The 24,373-nt window shown below is 44.4% G+C and overlaps 5 protein-coding genes across 11 annotated transcripts; 3 read left to right on the top strand and 2 right to left on the bottom strand.

Moving 5' to 3' along the window:
- The first annotated feature begins 179 nt into the window (after nt 1-179).
- Nucleotides 180-6,779, top strand: LOC6613628 (RING finger and CHY zinc finger domain-containing protein 1). 3 transcript variants are annotated; one of them, XM_032717677.1, is made up of 6 exons: nt 180-312; nt 1,703-2,576; nt 5,108-5,269; nt 5,343-5,501; nt 5,826-6,104; nt 6,173-6,779. In XM_032717677.1, exons 2-6 carry the CDS (start codon nt 1,986-1,988, stop codon nt 6,290-6,292), a joined length of 1,311 nt encoding a protein of 436 aa, XP_032573568.1. In that variant the 5' UTR covers nt 180-312; nt 1,703-1,985; the 3' UTR covers nt 6,293-6,779. The 3 variants fall into 3 exon arrangements, with proteins under 3 accessions (XP_032573568.1, XP_002038098.1, XP_032573575.1); XM_002038062.2 differs by having other exon boundaries at nt 180-334; XM_032717684.1 differs by lacking the exon at nt 180-312 and adding an exon at nt 349-523.
- Nucleotides 6,767-9,471, bottom strand: LOC6613627 (lysophospholipid acyltransferase 7). 3 transcript variants are annotated; one of them, XM_032717653.1, is made up of 7 exons: nt 9,153-9,471; nt 8,971-9,091; nt 8,718-8,910; nt 8,342-8,493; nt 7,915-8,291; nt 7,742-7,750; nt 6,767-7,684 (listed from the first exon to the last, which is right to left on the bottom strand). In XM_032717653.1, exons 1-7 carry the CDS (start codon nt 9,362-9,364, stop codon nt 7,252-7,254), a joined length of 1,497 nt encoding a protein of 498 aa, XP_032573544.1. In that variant the 5' UTR covers nt 9,365-9,471; the 3' UTR covers nt 6,767-7,251. The 3 variants fall into 3 exon arrangements, with proteins under 3 accessions (XP_032573544.1, XP_032573548.1, XP_002038097.1); XM_032717657.1 differs by having other exon boundaries at nt 6,767-7,666; XM_002038061.2 differs by lacking the exon at nt 7,742-7,750 and having other exon boundaries at nt 6,767-7,666; nt 9,153-9,468.
- Nucleotides 9,472-9,923: 452 nt separating this feature from the next.
- On the top strand, nt 9,924-17,102 carry LOC6613626 (protein real-time). 2 transcript variants are annotated; one of them, XM_032727758.1, is made up of 7 exons: nt 9,924-10,320; nt 12,835-13,770; nt 13,835-14,093; nt 14,154-14,272; nt 14,445-14,525; nt 14,876-15,197; nt 15,773-17,102. In XM_032727758.1, the coding sequence occupies exons 1-7, from the start codon at nt 10,258-10,260 to the stop codon at nt 16,051-16,053; spliced, it is 2,061 nt and encodes a 686-aa protein (XP_032583649.1). In that variant the 5' UTR covers nt 9,924-10,257; the 3' UTR covers nt 16,054-17,102. The 2 variants fall into 2 exon arrangements, with proteins under 2 accessions (XP_032583649.1, XP_002038096.1); XM_002038060.2 differs by lacking the exon at nt 14,445-14,525 and having other exon boundaries at nt 9,925-10,320.
- Nucleotides 17,103-17,835: 733 nt separating this feature from the next.
- On the top strand, nt 17,836-20,907 carry LOC6613625 (peroxisomal acyl-coenzyme A oxidase 3). Of its 2 annotated transcripts, XM_002038059.2 has the most exons (9): nt 17,836-17,944; nt 18,111-18,270; nt 18,422-18,556; nt 18,619-19,109; nt 19,180-19,657; nt 19,720-19,990; nt 20,055-20,209; nt 20,276-20,566; nt 20,625-20,907. In XM_002038059.2, exons 1-9 carry the CDS (start codon nt 17,925-17,927, stop codon nt 20,733-20,735), a joined length of 2,112 nt encoding a protein of 703 aa, XP_002038095.1. In that variant the 5' UTR covers nt 17,836-17,924; the 3' UTR covers nt 20,736-20,907. The 2 variants fall into 2 exon arrangements, with proteins under 2 accessions (XP_002038095.1, XP_032583634.1); XM_032727743.1 differs by lacking the exon at nt 17,836-17,944 and having other exon boundaries at nt 18,016-18,270.
- A 314-nt stretch (nt 20,908-21,221) lies between these two features.
- LOC6613624 (protein adenylyltransferase Fic) lies at nt 21,222-23,270 on the bottom strand. Its single transcript, XM_002038058.2, has 3 exons — nt 22,205-23,270; nt 21,941-22,144; nt 21,222-21,881 (listed from the first exon to the last, which is right to left on the bottom strand). The coding sequence occupies exons 1-3, from the start codon at nt 23,083-23,085 to the stop codon at nt 21,488-21,490; spliced, it is 1,479 nt and encodes a 492-aa protein (XP_002038094.1). The 5' UTR covers nt 23,086-23,270; the 3' UTR covers nt 21,222-21,487.
- Nucleotides 23,271-24,373: the final 1,103 nt, after the last annotated feature.

Here is a 24,373-nt window from a genome sequence, read left to right as displayed (position 1 = left end):
TGATTATGAAAACAAGGACACATGTCCACAAGGATTACCATAATTATGAACCCTAGTGCATAAATCCCCCGACTTCGCATCGGAATCTTGTATTAACCGCCCCGTTGGAGAGCTTTAAGCTCCGGAGCGAATAAAAGCTCAGGCAGAGTGGCTGGGAGCAACAAGTGGGTAACTTCCGTTGTCAGTTGGAAGTCGAAACTCGCACTCGACGAGTCTGCGGAATCCGGGTGCGCGAGTGGAACGCGGTTTTAAATTGTCGTGGCTCTTTAATTCAATTGGCGATTTTGAGCTGCGATCTCCTTCGTGCGGCTGGTGTGTGTTGTTTCACTTTTAAGTATGCATACATATGTGTCGTGTAATTAACAAATGTCAAAATCATAATTCTGCGGATATCACAATGAGCGCTTGATAAAAGTCAAGAAGAGGGAACTTAAAAAGCGCCGAAACAAAACAAAAACGAAAAACACGTTAAACGAGAAATTGATTTTAAAAATCCTATATAAATTTGGCCATATAGATTTGGGTAAATGAATGAATGTGCATATGTATATATACGCCCAAACTGCGATTTGAAGGCGGTTTGGATGTGGATTGGAAACTTTTAGAAACCGATTAGCCAGATCGTGACATTACTTAATGCATTTGTCCGCCCGATCGACGCGTGCATGTGTGTGCGTGAGTGCGTGCGAGCGTAAACATGAATACCGAATTGAATCGAGTTCAAACTTGCGTTCTTTTCGCCGACTGGTTTTCCGGCGAGGCTGCCTTAATCGCCTTGCGTTTGTAATTTTAGCACACTTTCAATATATATTGTCGGTCCCAGCTCCCCGGCGCAGAAAATGCGAATAACAATCTGAGCAAACAAGATTCGGCACCGATTTTGCAGCTCGCCGCGCTGTGCAAATAAAAGTATATACATATATGTATATACATTTATGTATAGCTGGTAGTTCCTCCTTTGGCGGCATCCGTATGTGCACCAACTACATGCAACAGCGACTTGCAGCAACAGCCAACCGATGAGCGAAAGTTGTGTTAACAACTGTGTGGCTGGCTGCTCCCTGTCCGCAATTTCATTCATCATCCGCACCGTGTGCCAAGGCACTGCGATTCCCAATCCGTGGAGCTGTAAACGTTTTTGGCGACCTGCAGGCTAAGCAAGCGATTTATATGCTACCGCTCACATGGCACAAGGTCCCATCCAAAAACAGTAGCGGCCAAGATAGTAGTACTAATGCGTAGATTCATATGCAAATATTTGGGTTCTTAACAGGTTAATTATCATTTTATAATGATATGGGCTTAATAAGTTTCCATATCTGATCCAAAACTATACAGAAATGGAAGAAAGTCATCATAGGTGATCTTTTATTTGATAATCTCGTACATACCCTTACTACTATCTGTTCTCATTGCTATTTTCTTGCCCCCCATTGTGCGATGTGTACAGTGCGCGACGGCTAAGAAAACGGAGTGAAAATCAAGATAGTCGTTATCTAGTTTAGATGGCCTTTCGCAGTCGGGGACTGGGAAACATTGAAATGCAAATACGCCGCCTCGGTAGTTTCATTTGTGTGTCAAACATTGTGTGGGGGTGTGGGGGGTTTAACCCGGCTTAGACTCTAATCTGATCGAACGGAGTGTGAGAAATGGCCTGCCAATGGAATACTTACCAATTTCCCACACTTTTCAATCGCTGCAGCCGAGTGTGTCACCTGTGCGAGCCCATGAATACCCAAGGATGAGCTGGACATACGAAAGTTAGTTGCGATCGCGTGAAAAGGGAAAACGGACAGTCGGTTTTTTGAGTACGGATACAAAGTCTACATGTGGCACAACGACAACAGCATCGGCCAGTAATTTAAATGCTCCGCGGCGGCAATTGAAGAGCTAACAATTAACCACGACGACTGCAGCTGCGAGGCATAGTGGAAAATCACTTATATAGACGTACATACATACATAGAGTTAGCTCCTGCAGCAAAATGAAGAACCGCCAGCGAACGCGCCGAATATCGCTAAATGAAAACCACAACAGATACATGGACGGCGGCGGCATCGATGTACAAATAGTTACCAATACAAAGGAGCCCAATCAAGTCAATTTAAATTCATCGCCAGCAACGACGACCTCAGCGGAGGCTGCTCTGCTCGCTTCGCTTCCACTTGCTCAGATAGCGCAGCAGCCACATACCCATCTCCACACCCATCCCCATCTCCACCAGCAACACCAGCTGATTGTGCCGCCCACAACGATGACGGGCAAGTATCATCCAGCGCACGCCAAGCTGCGAAGATGCAAATCGACGCCGAGTCTCAATTGCGATGGCATGGCGGAGCCCATGGAGGAGGACCAGCTCCATCACATTGCACCATGCTCACGTAACACCGCCGCGGAGGCTCAGCAACATGCACAGCCATCGTGCATTAGCAGCAGCAGCAGCAGCGACGGCAGCTGCAACAGCAACAACTGCAGCAGCAACAAGTGCAGCAGCAACATCAGCGGTGCGCAGCCAACAACTCCGGAGTCATTGCGCTTCGGATGTGCTCACTACAAGCGGCGGGCCATGTTCGTGGTAAGTGCAACAGGGAGTCCAACTCCATTCATATCATCTATGGATGTTTTTCCAAACATTACATAAAAGAAAAAGTCCCAGAAAAGTATTAAAATGTCATACACTTGAACTTCTTTGATTATATTATCAATACAAATTTGAATTGTATCTTTTTTTAGTGTATCTTAGTATCTATATCGATTCTTAAGATTAGTAGATAGATGTTCGTAGAATTACTAGACGGATCCATGTATTTATCATTATTGTTTGTACTAAGATTATTTTATTCAAACCTCAATTTGAAACCAGTCAACATATGTGTTATAAGAACAAACTTCAATTTTGAAAGTTATTTTTTTATTTTATACGGGTATAGTTCAATTCGTGGGTCATCAGATAAAGAATTATGTAATTGGAACCCCTATGCCATAATTAGAAAGCGGATCAATCATTTCTCTTTTATCAGCTGAAATAAATTGAACCCTAAAAATAAATATAAATTCAAAATGAGAAAGCCATTAAATTTTCCACCCATTTGGAAAATTTTCAAGAAGATTATGATGGCGCCTCTAAATGGCATTTGTGTGCCCATCTATCCATCTAGCTGCGTGTGAGTCTATCCAAAGCAGCTACCTTCCTGAAAATGGGACCATTTAACCTTTATTTATTCGTTTCTAAACAAATAAAGTGGCTGAACTCTAAAAAGCCACCTTTGGCGAAGATTCTTTTGTGTCTGCTGATTGGAATTTTAATTCAATTGGAGGGCATCGCTATTTGCACGGCAATTGTTTGGCTTGTGTGGACAGCTTGACGATGTCCGGCGTCCAAAATCTAACTGGGCAGCATGCTCCAGGAACTCTCGGTGGAGGCGAGTGGCCACTGGCCAGTTAACACCTCCATTCGCCATTCATCTGGGCAAACAATGCGTTTGTCTTGATCGCTCGCGTTTGGATAACAAATTATGGGGCATCTAAAAATGGTGTGTGTGCACATAAAGCAATCATAGCTCGGCTATATTCAGGTCTTTACCTTAACAATTAGTAGTAGCCAGCAGGCATAATTATCGTGAGGTGATAAGTACAGAAGTTCGGAGGTGGGAAAAGTAACTCAGTAGTTCTGGGAAAAGTGGTAACCATTTCATATAAAGTATCTCATGCAGAAAAGACTGCAGCTGCACTTGATTAGATAGATTTGTTTGGGAATGACCTGGATTATTAAATAAACAAAAAGAAAGTTACATGTAAATATTTAAACACTTATAATTCCTACAGCAGTGAGTGCTTCTTTGTTGTTGAAAAGCAGCCAATTCGCGATATGAATTATTAATTCCCCAAAAATTCATTCCTATGCGCTATTGCTTTACAATACTTTCCAAAAAATGTCACGTAAATCCGTACACACGCTTCAATCTGTCCCACATTTTAATAAAATTCGAATGTAGAGGTTTTTGCGCTCGTCTGTACACCGCGAGAAATTCGGATAAGCGAGGGTTTTTGTGCACTAATGAGGTGCCCATTGAGTGTTGAATCAGCTGGTTTATTTTATAGTCAAATATTTGTTTTCGCCCGACAGTGCGTGAAATAAATGTATACATGAATGTGGACATAAGCTCAATGCTGAGAGCAGTATGTGCAATCCCCCCAAGTGGAGCAATGCCCCATGGATATCGCCTGTTCCCGCGAATCTTGTATCAATTTGTCTTAGAAGCTTTGTTTCGGCTTGGCTAAATAAATTTTAGATGTCTGGAGTTAGCCAATTGCAGATGCAAACGAGCATTATAATACGATCGTTAGTGAAGCACAGGAATGAAAGCGGGGGAAACACAAAGAAACCGGATTCGAAGACTCTTCTAAGGTCGGTTCTGTACTTCAAGTGTTATCATCGCAGCAGCAGCAGAGTTGAAATAAATACTTGTATACGAAAAACTGTTGTTAAGTTATAAATAATTCTCAAAGATAGTGGAGATAGATGTGTGCGAGGCTGGCAGATACAAATAGCTGGGTGTTGGCTGTAACTAAGCCGAACTCGAGGATAGACCACATTACACAAGATAATAAAAGGCATTAACTAACTTAGTTTCAAACTGTATCTCCTAGACAAAACTGATCGAACTTTATCATATAGTTCGAGCTGTGTATCGACAGGTGAACTAATTAGCAGCCACCTAATTAAACGACACGAGCACCTTTGGCATCTTTACAATCGGATTGGGGATTCACCCGCTGATTTGACTCGAAATTCGTATAAAATTCGATCCAGTTTCATGTGCCTTGTTTATGGTAATGCTAAGTTATTGTCTTTGGCACGTAGACGTCACTGGTCCATTTGTTTTTTGGTCGGTTTCCAGGCAGATTTCTTAAATTAGCAACTGTATTTGGGAGTTAGGAGTCGTGCTAATTGCCGCGCGATAATAGGTTTTTGTAGTCCTTGACTGGGGGAGTAGGTGGCGGGGAGCAATCCCAGCTCCATTTAAAGTGGAATTTTTTTGATCAGCGATTTCTTTCCAGCACTAATTTGGTCTGATTCTGAACACGCATTTATATCTTTCGCAGACGCCCTGTTGCAACAAGTTCTACAAGTGCCGATTTTGCCACGACGAGAACGAGACGCATCACTTCGATCGCAAAACGCTCACCGAACTAATATGCTCCGAGTGCAATACGCGGCAGACGGTGCGGGAGCAGTGCCTCAATTGCGGCGTGCGTTTTGGCAAGGTAAGATATCCATCCAGGTGTCCAAAAATCACAGCGATGCCCTCCTAGTAATATCATTTTGATGTACTTACAGTACACCTGTCTGATCTGCAACCTCTTCGATGATGCGGACAAGCAGCAGTACCACTGTCACGGATGTGGGATCTGTCGCATTGGCGGTGCGGAGAACTTCTTCCACTGCGAGGTGTGCAACATGTGCCTACCTATTCAGCTGAAGATCGATGGCCACCGGGTGAGTTGGAACTACAGTTGGCACTCCATTGCGCCTGATAAAGTTTTGGCCTGAAAGTGGGAATGCTGACCTCCGCGATTCGAAAGCAAATCAAAGAAACAGCCAGCTGGCTGGCACATTAACTTTTTTTGTCAATTCATTACCAAAACCGGTTGCCTAATTGCTATATGTAGCGATCTGTGATCTGCGATCCAGTTGAGTGGATATGAGTGTCAAATGTGTTGAAGGAATAACTTCATTAATTGGCAGCGAATTGGGCCAAAGACTGGCATGGCTGATTGCGCTAAATCCTTGCTAATTGACAACGTGTCTATTTTCCCGCAGTGCGTGGAGAACATCTCGCGATCGCACTGCCCCGTGTGCCTGGGCGACATCCACACCTCGCGCATACCCTGCCACATTCCCGACTGCGGACACCTGCTGCACAGGATGTGCTTCGACCAGCTGCTGGCCTCCGGCCACTACACCTGTCCCACCTGCCAGACCTCGCTGATTGACATGACGGCGCTGTGGGTGTACTTGGACGACCAGGCGGAGCGGATGCCATTGCCACTGAAGTACCAGAATCAGCTAGTACACATATTCTGCAACGATTGTCACAAGGTACGACTATATATACATAATACTTACGTTTATGAAAAGCTCTTATAACCTTACCCACTTCATTACAGACTTCAAAAACCAAATTCCACTTCATCGGACTCAAGTGCGTCCATTGCGGCGCCTACAACACAACGCAGGATGTTAAGCGCCGCCTGTCCCTGGTCACCGATGAGCCATCTTCGGCGTGATATCCAACTGATTTAAACCACATCAGCATCCATATTCGCATCAGCAACAGGAAACCTCTTGCCATGCTATCCACACATCTGAGGACACTGATTTGTTAGCTCAAGACAACACAACAACTGAAATCGAAACGCATTGAATTTAGATCAAATTCGAGCTGGTATCGAATATTAAACCTTACAAACACAAACAAAAGGCTCCCTAAATGACTTAAACGTTGCCTGAACCCCTTTTGATTTACAACTATTAATTAGGTTTAATGCAAATAGTTAGTTTCAATCGTAATAGGCATTTAAAAACATTTTACCCTAATTGAGTTTTTAAATCTATAGATTTTTTTTATACACAACATACATTGGTAAATTCAAATTTTCACTCGAATTTCAAGTATTCTATTTTGCAAAAATTATTTTGTATAAATCTCGAATTTCTCTGTACACATTGCAAACTTCGTTGCCAAGAATAAAAAGTAAACGTACAAAAAGGGAACTTTATTGTATTTCCTTTTATATGCATTATAGTTTAAAATTGAATGATCATATCGGGATTTAATATTTCTATAACTTTTGACTCCATTTTCATAGGCTTTGGTTAAAATATATATCTATAATTATCCCTCTTTAGTAACTTTTAAGCATCTAATTTTACATTTTATCAATATCAATATCATCACCTTCTCCAGAAGAAGTGCGGATGGAAGCGGGTAGAAGGCGTAACAAGACCACTTTTTACATAATTAAAATGGTGACTTATTATTCTATTCTGTGGAGAATAACATCTCTAAGAAGGAAATTCGTTTGATAATCATAATATACAATTTAAAGGAAGAAGAAAGGAAGAATTTTTTAGTTTCCCCCCATAGAATATCTATTGGAAAACTTAAAGGAAGTTGTGTTTGAATGGAAACTACCAATTAGGATTGCTGCCAACAACATTGATTGCTGCCAAAAAACTGGACACTCTACTGCGCCTTCTCCTTCTCTATTGCGGCAGCGATTCCATCTCCGCCAGCTGCTTTCTCTGCCGCGCGCTTCTTTCTACGTTCGGCCGCTTTCCTCTGACTGGTGAGGTAAAAGCCTAACGCAGTCATGACCGCCCAACTGATGTAGCCAGTATGATAGACCGAGCTATAGAACCGCCAGATGTTGCCAAAGGAGGAGAGCAGGAAGGCCTCGCCCAAGTAGCTAAAGGCGAACCACTTGAAGATCCAGAAGGTGACATCGATTACCCTCCGGCTGGTGCCGGTGGCACTCTTGCGCACCAGCTTATCCCACATGTCCTCCAGGGAAACGTAGAAGGGAGCGCCCATGATGCAGAAGTAGTGTCCCGGCCGGAATCCGTGCCAGTAGGCTGAGCACAGCAAAGTGGCGCCAGTCCTAGGAAGATCACAAAAGCTAATTAGTAGGCGGAACATAAGCCAAGCTTATAGTTAAGGTAACTACTAGGAATACCTGCCAACCCTGCGATCAGTAGCAAAGGGAAAGAACAACAACGACAAGAGTAATACGAGAAGCAAGCAGTAAACAACAAAACTACGATTCTATGAAACAAGTTAACATTCGAACTTTGACGTGGAGTAATCGAACTATTTAGTTTCATAGAACATCCAAATTTTAATAGGCACCTGTATTTCTTGCTGGGGAAGAGTTTATACACATTGACAGCCAACCAATACTGGACGCAGACATTCCAGTGCTTCATGCCCTCGCGGAAGGTCCAGCATCTTTCCACCTCCAGAACCCTGGTGTTCACAATCGTTGTAAAGTTGTAGGTGTGCTTATCGGCGTCGCGCTTTAGGTGCTGATAGCGTTTCCGAGGACCCTCGCCATTGTTGGGATCGGATTCATCCGGATAGGCTCCGAAGCCGGCCATTGTGCAGACACATTCGCTAAGGGTCAGTCCGGTGTAGATGCGAGCGCGGAATGTAAAGAACGTTGGCCACACGTACAGCAAGCGGTACACAAAGGAGCGATCGTTGAAGAACTCATCACTCAACGCATACTGAAAAGTAGTCAATTTAGTAATGTTTTGCGGTGTGCTTAAGCACTCACATCCAGTGGCCACATGTAGTTGGTTGCCAGGTATAATGCGCAGTAGAAGACGGCGTACTTCAGCTTCTCCAGGGTGGCTTCAACAGTTGGAGCGTGGGTTTTGAACGGCATCTCAAAGTAGTCCCTGTATGTGCGATACCGATAATAAGGACCTGCAATAAAGGAACATGAGTGGTTCCGCTTTGAATGCAGATTTACAAGTAGATAATATACTAATGATAATATTGATGCGATTGAAATCGATTATATGCATGTGTGTGTAATGTTTTACAATCAGCAATTGAATTGGACTTTGTTATCTACTTGCTTTGTGACTAGACAGACATTTTGAATGCTTGTGGATAGGAAACTAGGTTGAATCTGCTCCGATCTTCACCTGTAAGAACTCCAATGTAGTTGAAACTGTAGTGCAGGATCTCAGCGGCACTCAGGTTCTGCAGCTCCACATCGTAGTCGGTGATCTCGATTGGACTCTCCTGGTGCACATCCCGCTGGTCGTTCTTCTTCTGCTCGTCGTGCGCCTGCAGCCGCTTCCAGGCGGCAGTCTTCTCGAAGGCAATGCCCGAAACCTGCCGAGGCAAGGATGACGAGTCAAGTTATGGCAATGATTAGATGGTTATGCAACCCACCTTCAATGTTAGTATCATTTGTATCATGTTCGTGTGGCCGGGAATGCCTAGGTAGAAGTCGAAAATGCGGAAGAACACCAGGTAACCAAACATGACCCCAAACGTGACCAGGTGACCCTTGCTGGAAGAGGGAGAAGTAGTAGTATTTGCAATTTTCCACAGGTTCAGGACCACCAACTTACCTCGGGTGCACCAGGAGCACGGCGGCCGTGCCCAGTGCCAGGGAAACAAAGCAGTGCAGGCTGTGGAGCCCCGAGACAATGACAACCACAAGAACGCCCAGCGCAGTGGACACCAGCTTGCGCTGGCCTTCGTCCGCGATCTTCTTCACATAGCTGCCGGCTCCTATGCAGCCCAGCAGGCAGATCACATAGATGACGTCGTCGATGCTCATCCTGCAGTGGATACTCGATCCCCCGTCTATTGATTTTTGATTTGTTTTATCCGCTCCGCAGCGGCAGTGCAGCCAGTGTTGCCACTCCTATGACGGTCACCTATCGCTAACGGTATTTTCGCGATATTATTTATTGTTTATATCTAATAAATTTAACAAAGATACATTTAAGTCCCATACAAGTGCAGTAGCACAACTGATTATGCATAGAAATTACTACAGATGTCGCTTTAAAAAAGGTACAGACTTACCGAGAGATGTCGCATGCATAAGTATTCAAAAATTATTATTATTATTATTATGGTTTTTTACGCCAGTTAGTTAGCTTTCCCCAGCAATTCATTTTCGTTTTTATGCGGTTTGCTTGATTTAAATTTGTCCATTTGCAGTTTTTGCATATACCACACTCGGTGTGAACGCTTTGCATCAGCACTTTCAAGCGGCCGTGTGTGAACTGCATATTTCAAGTGCATTGTAATCCATGGATACAGTAAACCAGCTTCGGTATTCATCGGGTATTTTTCCAGGGCGAATGCCTCCTAGCGAAAAGCGGTCACACCATTGGCGTCTGTTAATCAAACTGGGAGAAAGGCTTTCTCTGTTTTCCACGGCCAGGCGGTTCTCTAGAACTCCTACGCTAGGAGCGAACGGATACCAGACACAACTCAGTGAAATAAATAGCAGTGGCGTGAACTGTCACGAACAAAAAAACAAACCCAGCTCGGTAATCAGTGCCCAAGTTTGGTTACCTTCCCCACCCCCGCGCGCCCACTATACTGCAACGGAAAAGCGCAGAGTGAAAATTGATTTTTTAAACAGTGCGAACACCACAATCAGTGCAACGAAAATTCGAAATAAAAAACACGGAACGGACGTGTTTGAAAGGCAGCAAGATGGTACAAAAATTCCAGTCCCCCGTTCGCGTCTACAAATATCCTTTTGAGCTGGTGATGAAGGTGTGTACATTGCATTTTCCCCTCTCCATTTCGTCGTGTGGAGTGGGCGGCCTTATGGGCGTGTCCCACTCCCTGTTTACACATACCCATCAATTTAAGTTTAAATTGTGCATTATGCGATGGCATAGCCACTAATTCACTCGCAAAGGGTCGTTGTGTATCGTTGTTTCCGCTCGTACAGTTGCTTCATTTATTCAAATCCAAACTGCAGATAAATAAAATTAACCTTGGACAGCAATTCCTCCCGCCGTTCACCGCGCTCTCTCTTTCGCAGTTGCGCCCAAAGAGCGAGATAGAGATAAATTCTTTATCCAATTGAATAATACACACGGCATGTACGTGTGTGCGTGTGTAAATAGTTTGTGGGAGAGAGGGGGGCGGATCGGTTGAATCGACTTGTTTGTGAATTTTCCAAATATTTTTATTAATCTACTGATTGTTTGCGTCCGGCTTTGCGTTTTAGCCTCATTTATATCATTGACTTGGAGAAATTTGTTCTTTAATTTACATAATGCGCCTTTTTGAATGTATTAACAATTATTGTTGATAAACTGGGGTAATAAATTTATAAGATAAAAATGGTTGTCTTTTTTATTGAAGCTTTTCCCCCTCCTACTTCTATTTCCTTTTCAAATCATTTTATTTTTTGCCTTTCCACCGACTGATAAGAAAACAAACTGTTGGTTGTGCCAGTATTTTTTACCTAAAAAGTTTACTTAAGCAACAGAAGTCGCTTTAAGTGCTCTTTTTTGTACTTAAAATAACTAAACCGTCATATTTTGGACTTTTAAACTAATGACTAAATTTGTAGTCCCAACGCAAATCACCTAAAATGAAAAGCCTATTATGGTTATTCGATACTTTAAGTGTTTATTATGTTTTCCCTTGTAGACAGAAGTAGGAAAGCGCTTGTCGTGACAGAAACTTAAAAGTCTCAAATGTCAAAGGTCAAACATTTATTCTACGTACGTCACCGGCAGGGGGAACTTAAAATCTATAACAATGATATTTAAGCAACATTTATGAGTCGCACGAACACCTGTCCACTCGCATGTCCCCAAAGATGCAGGCAAAGTTCAGCATTTTAGACTATTACCGACCTCCTGGACAATTAAGACAGCCTATCTGAATAATTAAGGACTCCCAGTGCCAACGACACAGTTTGCTGGCTGGGTCTGGGAAAAATATGGATATTGGAAGACATGTCCATGTCGGTGAGGAGTCGCTACGTGTTGGATGGCTCCCACCGCACACTAAATTATTCAACGTGTGAATATCCACATGAATATCATCATGAATATCCACACAGCGATTTATGACCTTTGCACTAGCATCAAGGACTCGCAACCACTAGATAGAATTATGATATGTACTTCAATAGATTCACACCTTTCTTTTAGATTGCACAATTATCGATATGGAAAATCTATTTTGGATTTTCATTGTTTATTGCTTCTAAACAAGGTATGAAGTTCAACGCAACAAGAATAAAATAGATCTTACGCAATGAAAATGTATTTGTCTAAGAATTTTAAATTTGTAAACCTAACAATTGCATGAAAACAGCGAAATATTAAATGCAAGAGAACATGTGGGCGTTTTTGAATATATTATTTCAATTGTATTGATTTGTTCAATAAGCAAGAAATATTGCAGCGATTAGGTTGTTCGATTTTCAACTGCGCAAATTTTTGAAACAGCGATAATTTTCTAGTTTTGACTCATCATTGATATAATATAATATAGTCGTGTTGATCAGCAGTGTTTACCATGCTTCTAAATAAATGGAGCTATTCTATGTTTGTTCATAAGTAAATGCAATTTTTTGGCTAAATATATTTAGCAATTCGGGAATTTTTATTTATTATATATGGAAGAAAACAAAAGTAAACAATATTTTCAGGCACTGCTCTCACCTGCTTAAATATTTCGTTTTTGCGTATTTACGCCATACCCAAATAAATAATTAAATAAATGTGCGTCTGCGAATCGAGTTTAAAATCCATCACTCATACGCGCTGTTGACTTTAATCAAAAAGTTTGCTTTGAGTTTTCTTTAAGATTGCAAATATGTGATGCTTCTTTTTTAGCTCATAATAAGCTATTTAGTATAGAAATATATATATGATAGATTTATATGAAATATAGGAAACAATATTTCGCAACCGCCGTAATAATTTGACCTTTTTCATCGAAAACCCAGGCACGATTGGCCAAAAATAGACCTTCGAAATTGTTAAAGGCTTCTGAGACGTTGGCTGCAATCTCTGGCGGAGGATGAGCGAAAATGGGGCGGGATGGGGTGCATGTACATAGAAGGCTGCAGGGCCAAGTTATAAATTGGCCAGCGTTCAATTTCGTTTGGCAGGGAACCGGAATATAGAAAATAAATACATACACTTACCAAAACTGTTGCTAGCAGATTGAAATCACTAAATACTTAGCTATCAAAGAGAGTCCTTAAATGTATACATTTGGCATATTTCTAACTTGATACCCTTGTTGCTACTGCAGGCGTATGAGCGGCGCTTTCCCACATGCCCGCAGATGCCCATCGTGCTGGACTGCGAGGTCATTAAGGACGAGTCCCTGGAGGACGGTGCCAAGCGGAACACGAGCCGGCGCTGCAAGCTGGCGGTGGACGCGCCGTACATCTTCAAGAAGCTGATTGGCGTGGACCATGTGTACTTCCTGCAGCACAACTTTCTGGACATGGCGAACCGCACGCTGAGCATCGAGGCGGTCAACGAGAGCTTCTCGTCGCGCATCGAGATCTTTGAGAGGTGTCGCTACTACGCCCACCCAGACAACTCCGAATGGACGTGCTTTGACCAGTCGGCCACGCTGGACATCAAGAACTTCTTCGGTTTCGAGCACTCGATGGAAAAGATGGGCATGAAGCAGTACACGCAGACGACGCTGAAGGGCAAGGAAATCATTGAGTTCTTTATCGGGCAGCTGCGCGAGGAAGGCGTCACGCACGTGGAGCGTTGGACATCGCCCAGTGATGCAGCCAAATCACCGACCCTCGATCAGGCTTCGGATCAGCAGCACAGCATCTTGCTGGACGGCGACTTCATCGCCCGCAGCCTGGGCCAGCTGTCGCCCATGCAGGAGTCCAAGCTGCTGGAGCTGCGAAAAATGCTGGATGGTGTCGATGACTTGGAGCGTGTGCCCAGTTATCAGACCATCCTGCGTTTCTTAGCAGCCAGGGACTGGCACGTTAGCCAGGCCTACGCCATGCTGTGCGATTCGCTTCGCTGGCGTCGGGAACATCGAATCGACGCTCTGTTGGCGGAGTACTCCAAGCCGGCCGTGGTGGTGGAACACTTTCCGGGCGGCTGGCATCATCTGGACAAGGACGGTCGACCCGTTTACATTCTGCGCCTGGGACACATGGACGTCAAGGGCCTGCTGAAGTCGCTGGGAATGGATGGACTACTGCGATTGGTAAGCAGGCCTGCGTAACTTATCGCGGATATTTCCTTTTAAACGATATGTGGTTTGACCACAGGCTTTGCACATCTGCGAGGAAGGCATTCAGAAGATCAATGAATCCGCCGAACGCCTGGAGAAACCAGTCCTCAACTGGTCACTGCTCGTCGATCTGGAGGGTCTTTCTATGCGCCACCTCTGGCGTCCCGGCATCAAAGCCCTGCTCAACATCATCGAGACTGTGGAGCGCAATTACCCAGAGACCATGGGCCGTGTCCTAGTGGTGCGAGCGCCCAGAGTGTTTCCCATTGCATGGACAATCGTTAGCGCTTTTATCGGTGAGTCTGAACTGGACGCCATAAGAAATTCCCTGTTAACAACGCTTTGAAATCCTGCAGATGAGCACACCCGATCCAAGTTCCTGTTCTACGGCCCCGACTGTGCACACATGAAGGATGGCCTGGCCCAGTATCTCGACGAGGAGATTGTGCCGGACTTCCTGGGCGGACCGTGCAAGGTAAGCAAGCAAGGCGGCAGCCACGACTTCCGGTGGCGCGTCTTCGGTTGGGAGCCCATTACTGCTGCATCTGTAGCTACGTACTTACTATATTCTGTTATTATTGTATCTGTGCGTAACCTCTCTATCCCTCTGGTTCCGGCCTTGATTCCGGCTCGCTGGGGCTGCTCAGACAGAGAACCAGCTAGTCTCGCATGTGGAGCAAGTCAGTCAGAAATACTTTAGCCATTGTTATTTAACCAAATGCGATTGTGTAAGCATCCTACTCTCTTGTTCTTTTGCTCCTGCTCTCGATTTCGTTTGTCACCATCCACAACGACAAATTGTACTGTACTCGTCCGCCTTTGTCTTACTTCCTCGTTTTTGTTTCTCACACTTTGTTCGCTGTGCGGTTCTGTTGCAAACTGTGTCAAGCCCATGTGCGCAGCTTAGCCATGACATTCCTGCTGTAATACTTCCTCCATTGTGCCCCAGCGTCCATGTCCACGTCACTTAATCTCTCTGTTCACCCGGCGGCTGTCATACATGTGCTTAGTCCAAGCCAACAGCCACGGACCCCGCCCACCAGAAACTGCTCTAACGTATTGTCCTCTTTCCACAAAGACCATGATTCACGAGGGCGGACTGGTGCCCAAGACGCTGTACAAGATGAACTCGCTGGAGGATCACGACGACGAAGTGGCCGCCGAGCTGCCCACCACTGCCGCGGCACAGGCTCTGGTTCCAGGCAACCGACTATCGGCCAACCAACAGCACGACCATCGCAATCTGTACAAGAGTGTGGATCTTAAGGCCGGATTCGCGCACGAGCTGCTCATCCGGAACGAGGATCCCAAGAGTGTGCTCACCTGGGACTTTGATGTGATGCGCAACGATCTGCACTTTACGCTCTACCGGGTCACCCAGGAGCTTCCGGAAAAGAATGGTGAGTTAATAATCCACTTACAAAAGGTTTTCATGCTGCTTTTTGTTTTTCTCTTGTTCCGAGAACTGGTTTGTGTTACTACGCATGTGTTGTTGTCTTTCAAAGGTGCGAATATCACGATGTTAGAAGGTGTTTTTGTTTACTTAACACTTATATAAAAACACAAAGCCAAGATAAAAAGCGCAAAATTCGGAAAGTGGAAACATATATACCCTTTTAAAAAGAAAAGAATACTTTTTGCCAGCCAAATTAAAAGCAAATTTAAATTGAATAGTTGACTGTTATATTTTAATATATATTCATATAAATATTATATATATACCTTATACAAATTTTTACAAATTATACAAATACATACACTTTTCAAGGTATCTGTTGCTAGGGCTCAATTAAATTGATAAGGCGCGTATTCTGGTTCCGGTTTATTGATAGGAATTGCTTGTCATATGTGGATTGATAATGTAGTAAAATGGCAAAAAGTTCAACCCTCTTTTATAAAGCCTTTTGTACTTTGAACCTTATAATTAATAGTTTGCTTGACAACATACATATAATAAAATGCCCTTTGCCCACAGATTCCGCCGTCTCGTACTTTGATCTGCAGGACTTCGTCGAGGGGGTCAATTACTTCCGGGAGGAGCCCACGCTGATATGCCGGCACAAGGAGAGCGTCCAGGGGTCGCACGTGATGCACCACAACGACAGCTATCTGATGCACTGGTTTAGTCCATCGGGCGCCCAGTTAAACGTCTTCTACGAGGTGCTCAGCTCGGCCAACTACAAGGGCTCGATGACCAGCCTGCAGTCGGCATTCTCGTCGAACTCGTCGGCGGCCAGCTCGGTGCAGAGTCGATGATATGAGAAAGCCGGGGATGGCGGAACGAACGGCGCCGAATGGAGATCCCCGGCATTGGAGGAGCCCATAGCGGCGATGGGGGAGGACATTCTCACGGGCACCCTGATGGAGAAGAGCCTGAATCTATTTGAAACGCCGGACGTATTCTTTTAAGAACAAAAGTGGTAATATCTTGTGTTTTAGTTGTCTTTAGTTGTTTAGCAGAATGTTAGTTTGATTTTAAATTGTATTTAGCTCAAATAGGCCATTTATTTCCTTTTAAATTTATTATATTCATTCAATATATACAAGCATTCATATTATTGATAATTTTAAGGAAATTAGAAATATCAGCGGTTTAGATGAGCAACACCAAAATATCACGCAACGTTTTATTTGAATCGTCAATTTGAATTTTTCGTAAGCAGCTCTGTAAATGAAGTTTTAATGCGTACATATGTAAAAGCGACGTAATTTTTATAGCTTTTTCTAATAGAACATTTTTAGCAACAATTAAGGAACTTATCGCGATTGCGCAGCCACTGAAACGAAAATAGAGAAATTGAAATTGTAATCAATAACTACGTGTTACCTAATTAGTTTAATAAAAAAATTGCCGAAATGGCTTATTGCAAGGATTTTAGCCAGAACTTATACAAAAGAGTGAAATGTAGGGTTTGAACTCGAAATACACACGTAGGTTATAGTTAGACGTCAGATTATAATCATAAGCGTAAAATTGTATTTTAAACATTCGACTCCAGAACGTTTTTTATTGCACACTAATTACCCCGTCATTTGTACGTTTTTAAATGCTTATATCAATCAATCTCCAAAGTGTTTTTAAATCAAAAAAATCAACTTTAGTGTCCCTTTTTGGATATTGTTTATTCCATTAAATACTAATTACCATGCGGATGTTTACAATTTAGTTTTAAAAATAATCTGACGTGTATTGTAAGAATAAACTGACAAGCCAATATCGAAGGAAAAATGAGTGCATGTTAACTAAGTGTGTAAGTTGTATTAAGAACGTAATCAAATAAATGCTATTAGATCAATTACATGTACATATTCGCATTTTATTGGATGTTTAGAACCTAAAGGCTTTTGAAAAAAAAAATAGTCAACAATAATAATTAAAATCAAATTTAGAATCCATGAAAATGGTATAGATATGGATGCTCTTTTGATATTTTAAACGTGGATTGTAATGTTTTTTTTTATATATTGTAATGTTTTTATATAACAAAATAGATAAAATTGGGTGAGCAAATTACTCGTTTCTTATAAAAAATATATTCAAATTACGCGCCATTTTTTAGACCAATTATTTCAGCCCTGCCTACATTCATGAAGTCTGGCAACGCCACCTGTTAAAACATTTTGGGAAAACATTGAATTTCATTGTAATATTAAAGATAATTAAACTTAAATTCAATGAATATTAGCAGAGCTTAAAAAATTGCACATTTTATATTTATATAACACCGTTCTTCCTCATGGCTTAAGTCACGTCAATCCAAGTTCTCTTGCATGGTGAAAAACTGGGTTAAAATTGTTTATGTTTATCGCGCTTGTTGTTGGCTGATAGGAAATTAAAGCAATGTTTTTGGCAGCGAAAACTCCGAAACCCGCAGGCAGCACCCACCACCTTCACGGGCCGCCCTAATCCCACATTCTCCTAGGGCCCGTATCTTATCCGCAGCGGATGCAAACCACTAAAAGGCGACTTGGCCATGAAGTGCGGATAAGCGGGGATTCCTTCTTATCGCCGCTGGCCATTGGACGTTGGCTATTTTACCAATAATAGTTACGAGTGCCTGGACTTTCAAGCATTTCGCGCCTAGCATTCGAAGCAGCCAGACCAGTCGCTAGAATCGAACTCCAACATGGTTGCATTGAGCACAAAGTAAGTACCCCTGCCCCACATCGCCTCTACTCGCGACCACAGCGTCCACCAATCCAACATTCCACCAAGAGCCAGTTCTCTGGGCAATGGCGAGCGGAGAAGGCGATGGCGATGGTGACCAAAACGGTCTGAATTCACTACTAACCGCACTGGGCGACTATTACAGCGGCCGCCGGGAGGAGAAGGCTGTAGCCAACATCTACGATGACAAACGGATCTTTCCCGACTTCCGTAGCGGACCTTTGGAAGAGTACCGTGAGCGGGCTAGCTTCTGCTACAAGCGCATGAACGTGGTGCTCGAGGGCGAGGATCACATACGGCTGAAGGTTCGTTACCATTTCCAGTTTGTTACATATGTACATGGTCAGCGGGGTCGAAGTGCAGACTATCGGAGCTGCAGGCCGCCAGCTGCCTAATCGCCGCCCGTTTCTTATCTGCACACTTGAGTAATTCGTTTACATGCCGCTCCGTTTTTAGCATAAGGTGTGGCAATGGATGGAACAGCACCCCGACTACCAGCGGGAGCCGGGATCCGATCTTGAACGCACCCGCGAAATGGCTAACAAGCGGCAGCATCTTCTGTGGGAGCAACAGTTCTACGGCGTCAACGAGGTAGGATGCGTTACGTTCTCCTAAAAGTGTGTGGCTACTTAAATCTCCTGTCTTTCTTTCAGTATCTGGGAACCCCGCATCTTCTGCTTGCTTTCGGACAGGCCATCTTCAGCTACGACTTCAGCACTTCGGTCAAATTTGGCCTGTCAACTGGCATGTTCCCCAGCACGCTGGTCTCCAACGGTTCTGGCCGCCTGGGCAAGTACGTGGCCAAGATCGCGGACAACCGCATTCTGGGCGCCTACGCTCTCACTGAGATTTCCCACGGCACCAACGCGCTCGGCATGCGCACCCGTGCCACCTACGATGTGAAAAGGGAGGAGTTTATCATCCACACGCCAGACTTCGAGGCGGCCAAGTGTTGGGTCGGTAATCTAGGCAAGACCTGCACGCACGCAATCGTCTACGCCCAGTTGTACGTGCCGGATGACAAGCACCAGGGCCTGCAGGCCTTCCTTGTTCCCATTCGGGACGAGCGTACCTTGCTTCCATTCCCCGGCGTAACCGTCGGCGATATGGGCGAAAAGATCGGTCTCAATGGCATTGATAACGGGCAAGTACTTTCTCCCATCAGTTGATAAAACTAATCAACAGCAATAATTTCTATTTGTTTGTCATTGCAGATTTGTGATGTTCAACCAGTATCGTATTCCTAAGGCAAATCTGCTGTCCAAGACCGGTGACATCGATGCGCAGGGCAACTACACCAGTAAAATTAAGGACGAGCGTAAGCGCCTTGGCGCCTCCTTGGGTGCCCTCTCCGTGGGTCGCGTCAATATCACTGCTATCACCTATGTGGCTCTGAGCAAGGCTGTGACAATTGCCACTCGCTATGCGGCCAGCAGACGCCAGTTCGGTCCTACCAACAGCCCGGCGGAGTGGCCCGTGATCGAGTATCAGTCACAGCAATACCGTCTAATCCCCCACTTGGCCACCGCAATCGCCTTGCGGGTGGCCACACTCTGGATAGGCAAAGAGAACGTGGATTTGACCATGAAGGGTTTCAGTGGCGAGGACACGTCGCAGGCGGGCATGGAGATCCATGCGATCTCATCTGCACTCAAGCCAGTGGCCACTTGGGCAGCCAGGGATGGGATCCAGGTATGAATGCTTCATATATATATAACCACTATTACTTATCAGTTATATTGGTTTAATCTCAGGAGTGCCGTGAGGCCTGTGGGGGCCATGGCTACCTTAAGTCTTCCGGCTTGGGCGAACTTCGCAACGACAACGATGCCAACTGCACCTATGAGGGCGAGAACAACACGCTCATCCAGCAAGCGTCCAATTGGTTGATCAGTCTGCGACGCAACAATGCCGACTTCGTGGCAGTTTCTCCATTGGAGACTGTGTCCTTCCTCAAGGATATGGACGCAATTCTGCAAAGCAAGGGTCAGGAGCGAACTCCTACCGAAGTTTTGGATCCGCTCAGTGAGTATTTCTTAGTTATCCAAATATAAAAATGAAATAACGTGCTTTTATTGCACTTCTTTAGATCTACTTAATGCCCTCAACTGGCTTACCGTCTGGCAACTGGATACGACGGTGAAACGAGTTGAGGAACAGCAGCGCGAAGGAAAGGATGCGTTTGAGACGAGGAACAACATCCAGGTCTTTGCCGCCCAGAAGCTCTCTGTTATTTACGGCGAGGTATGATGACAACCCTTCAATCCCCCAAACTAAATAGAAAATTAAACAAGTTTAACATTTTTTTAGCGCACCATCTACTACGTGTTCTATAAGTTTGTAATTGGTCTGCCCGATTCTGCTGAGAAGAAGGTGCTGCAGCAGGTGCTCTCCTTCTATGGCGCCCACCTGGTCACAAAGTACTCCGCTGCTTTCTACCGCGGTGGCTACTTCCGCGAAAACTCCAACCAACTCGAGCTGTACGAGCAGGGCATCCTGGCACTGCTTCCCCTGCTGAAGAACGAAGCCATTGCCCTGGTGGATGCCATTGCTCCCACAGACTTTATTCTAAACTCTCCTCTGGGCATGAGCGATGGAAACGTGAGTGATCTCCTATAAGCAACTGCAACTCTTACTAAAGATTCTATCCCCTTCGCAGGTCTACCAGCATCTGCAGCGCACGATTGTCTCCACTCCAGGTGTCTACGAGCGTCCTCATTGGTGGCGTGATGTTACCTACAAGGATTACCTTAAGCGCGCCAAATTGTAGGCTCACAGAAAGAAGCATTCACATTCGGACCAGTGCATTATTAATGTTAAGTTTTTCAAAGTTATTCTGATAAATCACAGTATGATATTTGTTACGTACACAGCTCTACCTACAAGCTCTACCCATTACTGTTTTGCCAAGAAATATACTCGGTGCTTAAACTGACTCCTAATCCTGTTCTAATGAATTATTTAAATGGCTAAAGGGTGAAAAATTTTGATCGCTGCTTAAATGCTTAGTCATGTGCCACGACGTGATCTTAAAGGCGTCGCGTCGATGACGTGAAACCATTTAATAATCTAATTAAATTGGCATATGATAAGCTGATAATATTGATTGCCGGAATTTTCTAATCGAAAATAAGTGTATACGCCTGAAATAAAAGTGCGTTGTCCAGCAGCGTTGCCATAAACATTTTCCGGCGATAAAAAGTAGACCCAATTTCGAGTAATCAAACCTTTAGCATAATAGTCTAATATTAAAGGGTATATAAAAACTTATGTGTTTTATAGGATATGTAATTCTATAAAAATCGTACTAATTATTAGGACACGTTAGTTGTATTGTGCATTATGTACAATTTTTGGTTGTCTTTTAGCTTAAATATGATCACAGTATAACATCGATATTTTTCTTCACTAAAACCATCTACACATGTAGATAAATCGGAGTTTAAAATAATTTACAGAATATAGCACAAACATATAAATAATAAATTAAATAATTGTCTAATATCAATGCATCTAGATGGGTCACGGTATATCTCCAGACCCGGATTCGTAGAATTCTAATATCGATGACCTTTGTGCCACGTTGGGAGACTGCATTTGAGCCAGACGCTCACCAGCCTCGCTTTCCGTCTGGATGAGCATAGGGATCTGTTGCGGCAGATCGCTGGTGGCCCACAGATAAAGGTCTAGCGTCTTCTCCGTGCAGTCAGCGATGAACCGCACAAAGGGGCGAATGTCGCCCTCGTTGGCTAACTTGAGGAAGTGGTAGTACTTGCTACGCTGCTGCTTTGGAATTATCACTGGCGGGTAGCCTGCTCGCATCAACAGCGTGTTCATCAGCAGACGTGAGGTGCGTCCGTTTCCATCGACGAATGGGTGAATGTGGACCAACTTGTAGTGGGCAAGGGCTGCATAGCTGAAAGGAGGCAGTAACATTTAAGATTATTCTTTCTTGGAAAGCTATTTAATACTCACTTGACAGGATGTAGTGTACTACTGTGCTCCGAGTTTAGCCACCGTTCGAAACGCTGCATCAACAGCGCGAGATCGCCGGGACCTGGCGGTATGTGACCTCCAACATACACCTGGTTACGTCGAAACTCGCCACCTTCAATTGGGTCCACATGCCCCAGAACTCTGCGATGCAGCTCGAGGATGTCCTTAATAGTGATATCAATTCTGTGAACAATTTAGATAGATTGTTTCAAACTGCCTAACTATATCCAATTTCCAACTTACTTTTGCACCAGGCTAGCGTTTATGTACTTCATAGCCAGATCCATGCCCAAGATCTCGTTGTGCTCGTCGATGGATTTGCCGTCTACGGCCATGCGGGTCTCTAGGATAGACCGCGTCTGGGCCAGCGTCATGGTATTGCCCTCAATGCCTACTGAGTGGTAAATGTGCTGGAAGTAGGCTTCTTTCTTTGCCCGTCGCAGAGCTCCGTTGGACTCGTGAATGGCGGAGAGGGCGTCTCGTTTGGAGTCCAGCGATTCCAGGCGGCGTTCGTCCAGGCTCTGCACCACGTCTGCCGTGCGCTGACGGTTGGCTAGTGCCTCGGAGTTGCTCGGGCTGATGGTCAGAGCCTGAAAGTAGTACTGATCCGCCAGCACGATGTTGCGCTGGTTGTGCTCAAGGAACTCGCCGTAGCGCAGCAGGACTTCCGGGTGTCGCGGCGCCAGAGCGAGGGCGTGTTCGAATAGTCGTGCCGCCTTGTCATCCTTCCCCGCCAGGTACAAGTCCTGGGCCATTCGCAGTGCCCCCAGCGCCTCCTTAATGTTCGTCTGCTCCGCCTCCGTGTAGCTGGCGCCGACACTGTCGCTGACGCTCTTGTCGTAGAACTCCTTGAATGCATTCAGCTCCTCCACGGAGTACAGTGCGAACTCGTCCCGCGTCTGCAGGTAGTGGGCGGTGGGCAGATGATGTAGTTGCCGCAGTTTCCAGACCAGATTCGTTGAGCTCAGAGCATGAAACGTCCAGGCCGCCAGACTGCCAGCGACGAAGAGCAGTACAAGGCGGTAGAGGCGGGCAGGCTTCGGATTTTGTGCCTTACAGAGTGGCGGATTCCCCTGCTCTTGCTGCTGAGCAGGTGGACTCGGTTGCTCTGCTTCCGTGCACATGGCCAGTGCTTTATGTTCCTTTGTGTTTCACGCGAATTTTGAATACTTGACACACCAGGTACATGTTACGTTGAGTTCAAACGCTGGAAGACGTGTGGCCAAAATTGTTTATCTGCTATATTGCAGTTGTTGCGGTTTGACTTCTAGCACCACGTACTTCCTTCTTCTTCTTCTTCTTATGTACGTGTGACCGTTTCTGATAGAAATCCCAACGACATCCACATGTTCCACAGTGAAACGGTGGACTCGGGAATTTTGTGGATGGTATTTTGAATTGAAATTTAAAAACAACAATTAATAAGTCTCGTAACAAATTTTGAAAGCTTAAATAGAACAAAATAGAAAATCCTAATAACATATAACTGTAAAAATATAAACTGATTATTCGGAGTTGTTTAGAAAACATAGAATATTTTATCTCAGAAATTTTAGAAATATGTTTCGTGGTTAACACCCGCAAAAAGATAAATTATTTTGTTTCACATTTATGGGCAGATTATTGTTCGTAATAATTTAATTTAATACTCATTTAAGTTTGCTACTTTAAAAATTCTTGCGTCAACTGATGCGACCTATCCAATATGTCTCACAAACTAAAACGAAATAAATAATGCAAAATCGCCATAAAGAGAGCTCATTAAAAAAGCCCTCTTCTTTTTTTAACACTATGATATGAAGTTCTGCAAAGCATAGTTGTACTTCTACCTCTCATTCGCAGAAACCATTCTTGTTCTTCGAAAGGGGAAGCCCACCAAATCCGTCAAGTCATTGTGGTCGAATTTCCAAACAATCCAATAAACAGTATCATTCTAATCAGTGGACAGAACGGATATCTGGCAGATACCCGAGTCTTGCCGAATTAGACTGAAATAGAGCCTAAGGTCACCAGATATTTGCATATTTCTACCTAACTGCCTTGAATCACTTGGAGTACCCAAATCCGTGTTCTACCCTGGAGTCATGTAAAGAGCGCCTCATGAGATCACGCATTTGCTGGCTATTTCGATCTAATGCGATCGGATGCAGGCGAAATAAAAGTGCTCGGAGAGCAAATGACCGACCGACCGGCTCGTGAATCATGTGTATGTATGAGGTCATGGCGAGATTCATTCATTAATTCCACTCGCTTGGAGCAATGACGTAGTAATCGATTCTTCTTCTGATATTAACCATGTATGTGGAGCCGGTGGGTGCATACCCGTTAGATTTTGGCGTAGCCGTGATGATAACCCGACTCATATGCTCTCGCCTGCTGATAATGCTGCTCCGCATAACGCAGCCTCTCGCG

Source organism: Drosophila sechellia, chromosome 2L (genome assembly GCF_004382195.2).
Source record: "Drosophila sechellia strain sech25 chromosome 2L, ASM438219v1, whole genome shotgun sequence".
Classification (NCBI taxonomy): Eukaryota; Metazoa; Arthropoda; class Insecta; order Diptera; family Drosophilidae; genus Drosophila; species Drosophila sechellia.
This window is presented reverse-complemented; position numbering and strand designations above follow the sequence as displayed.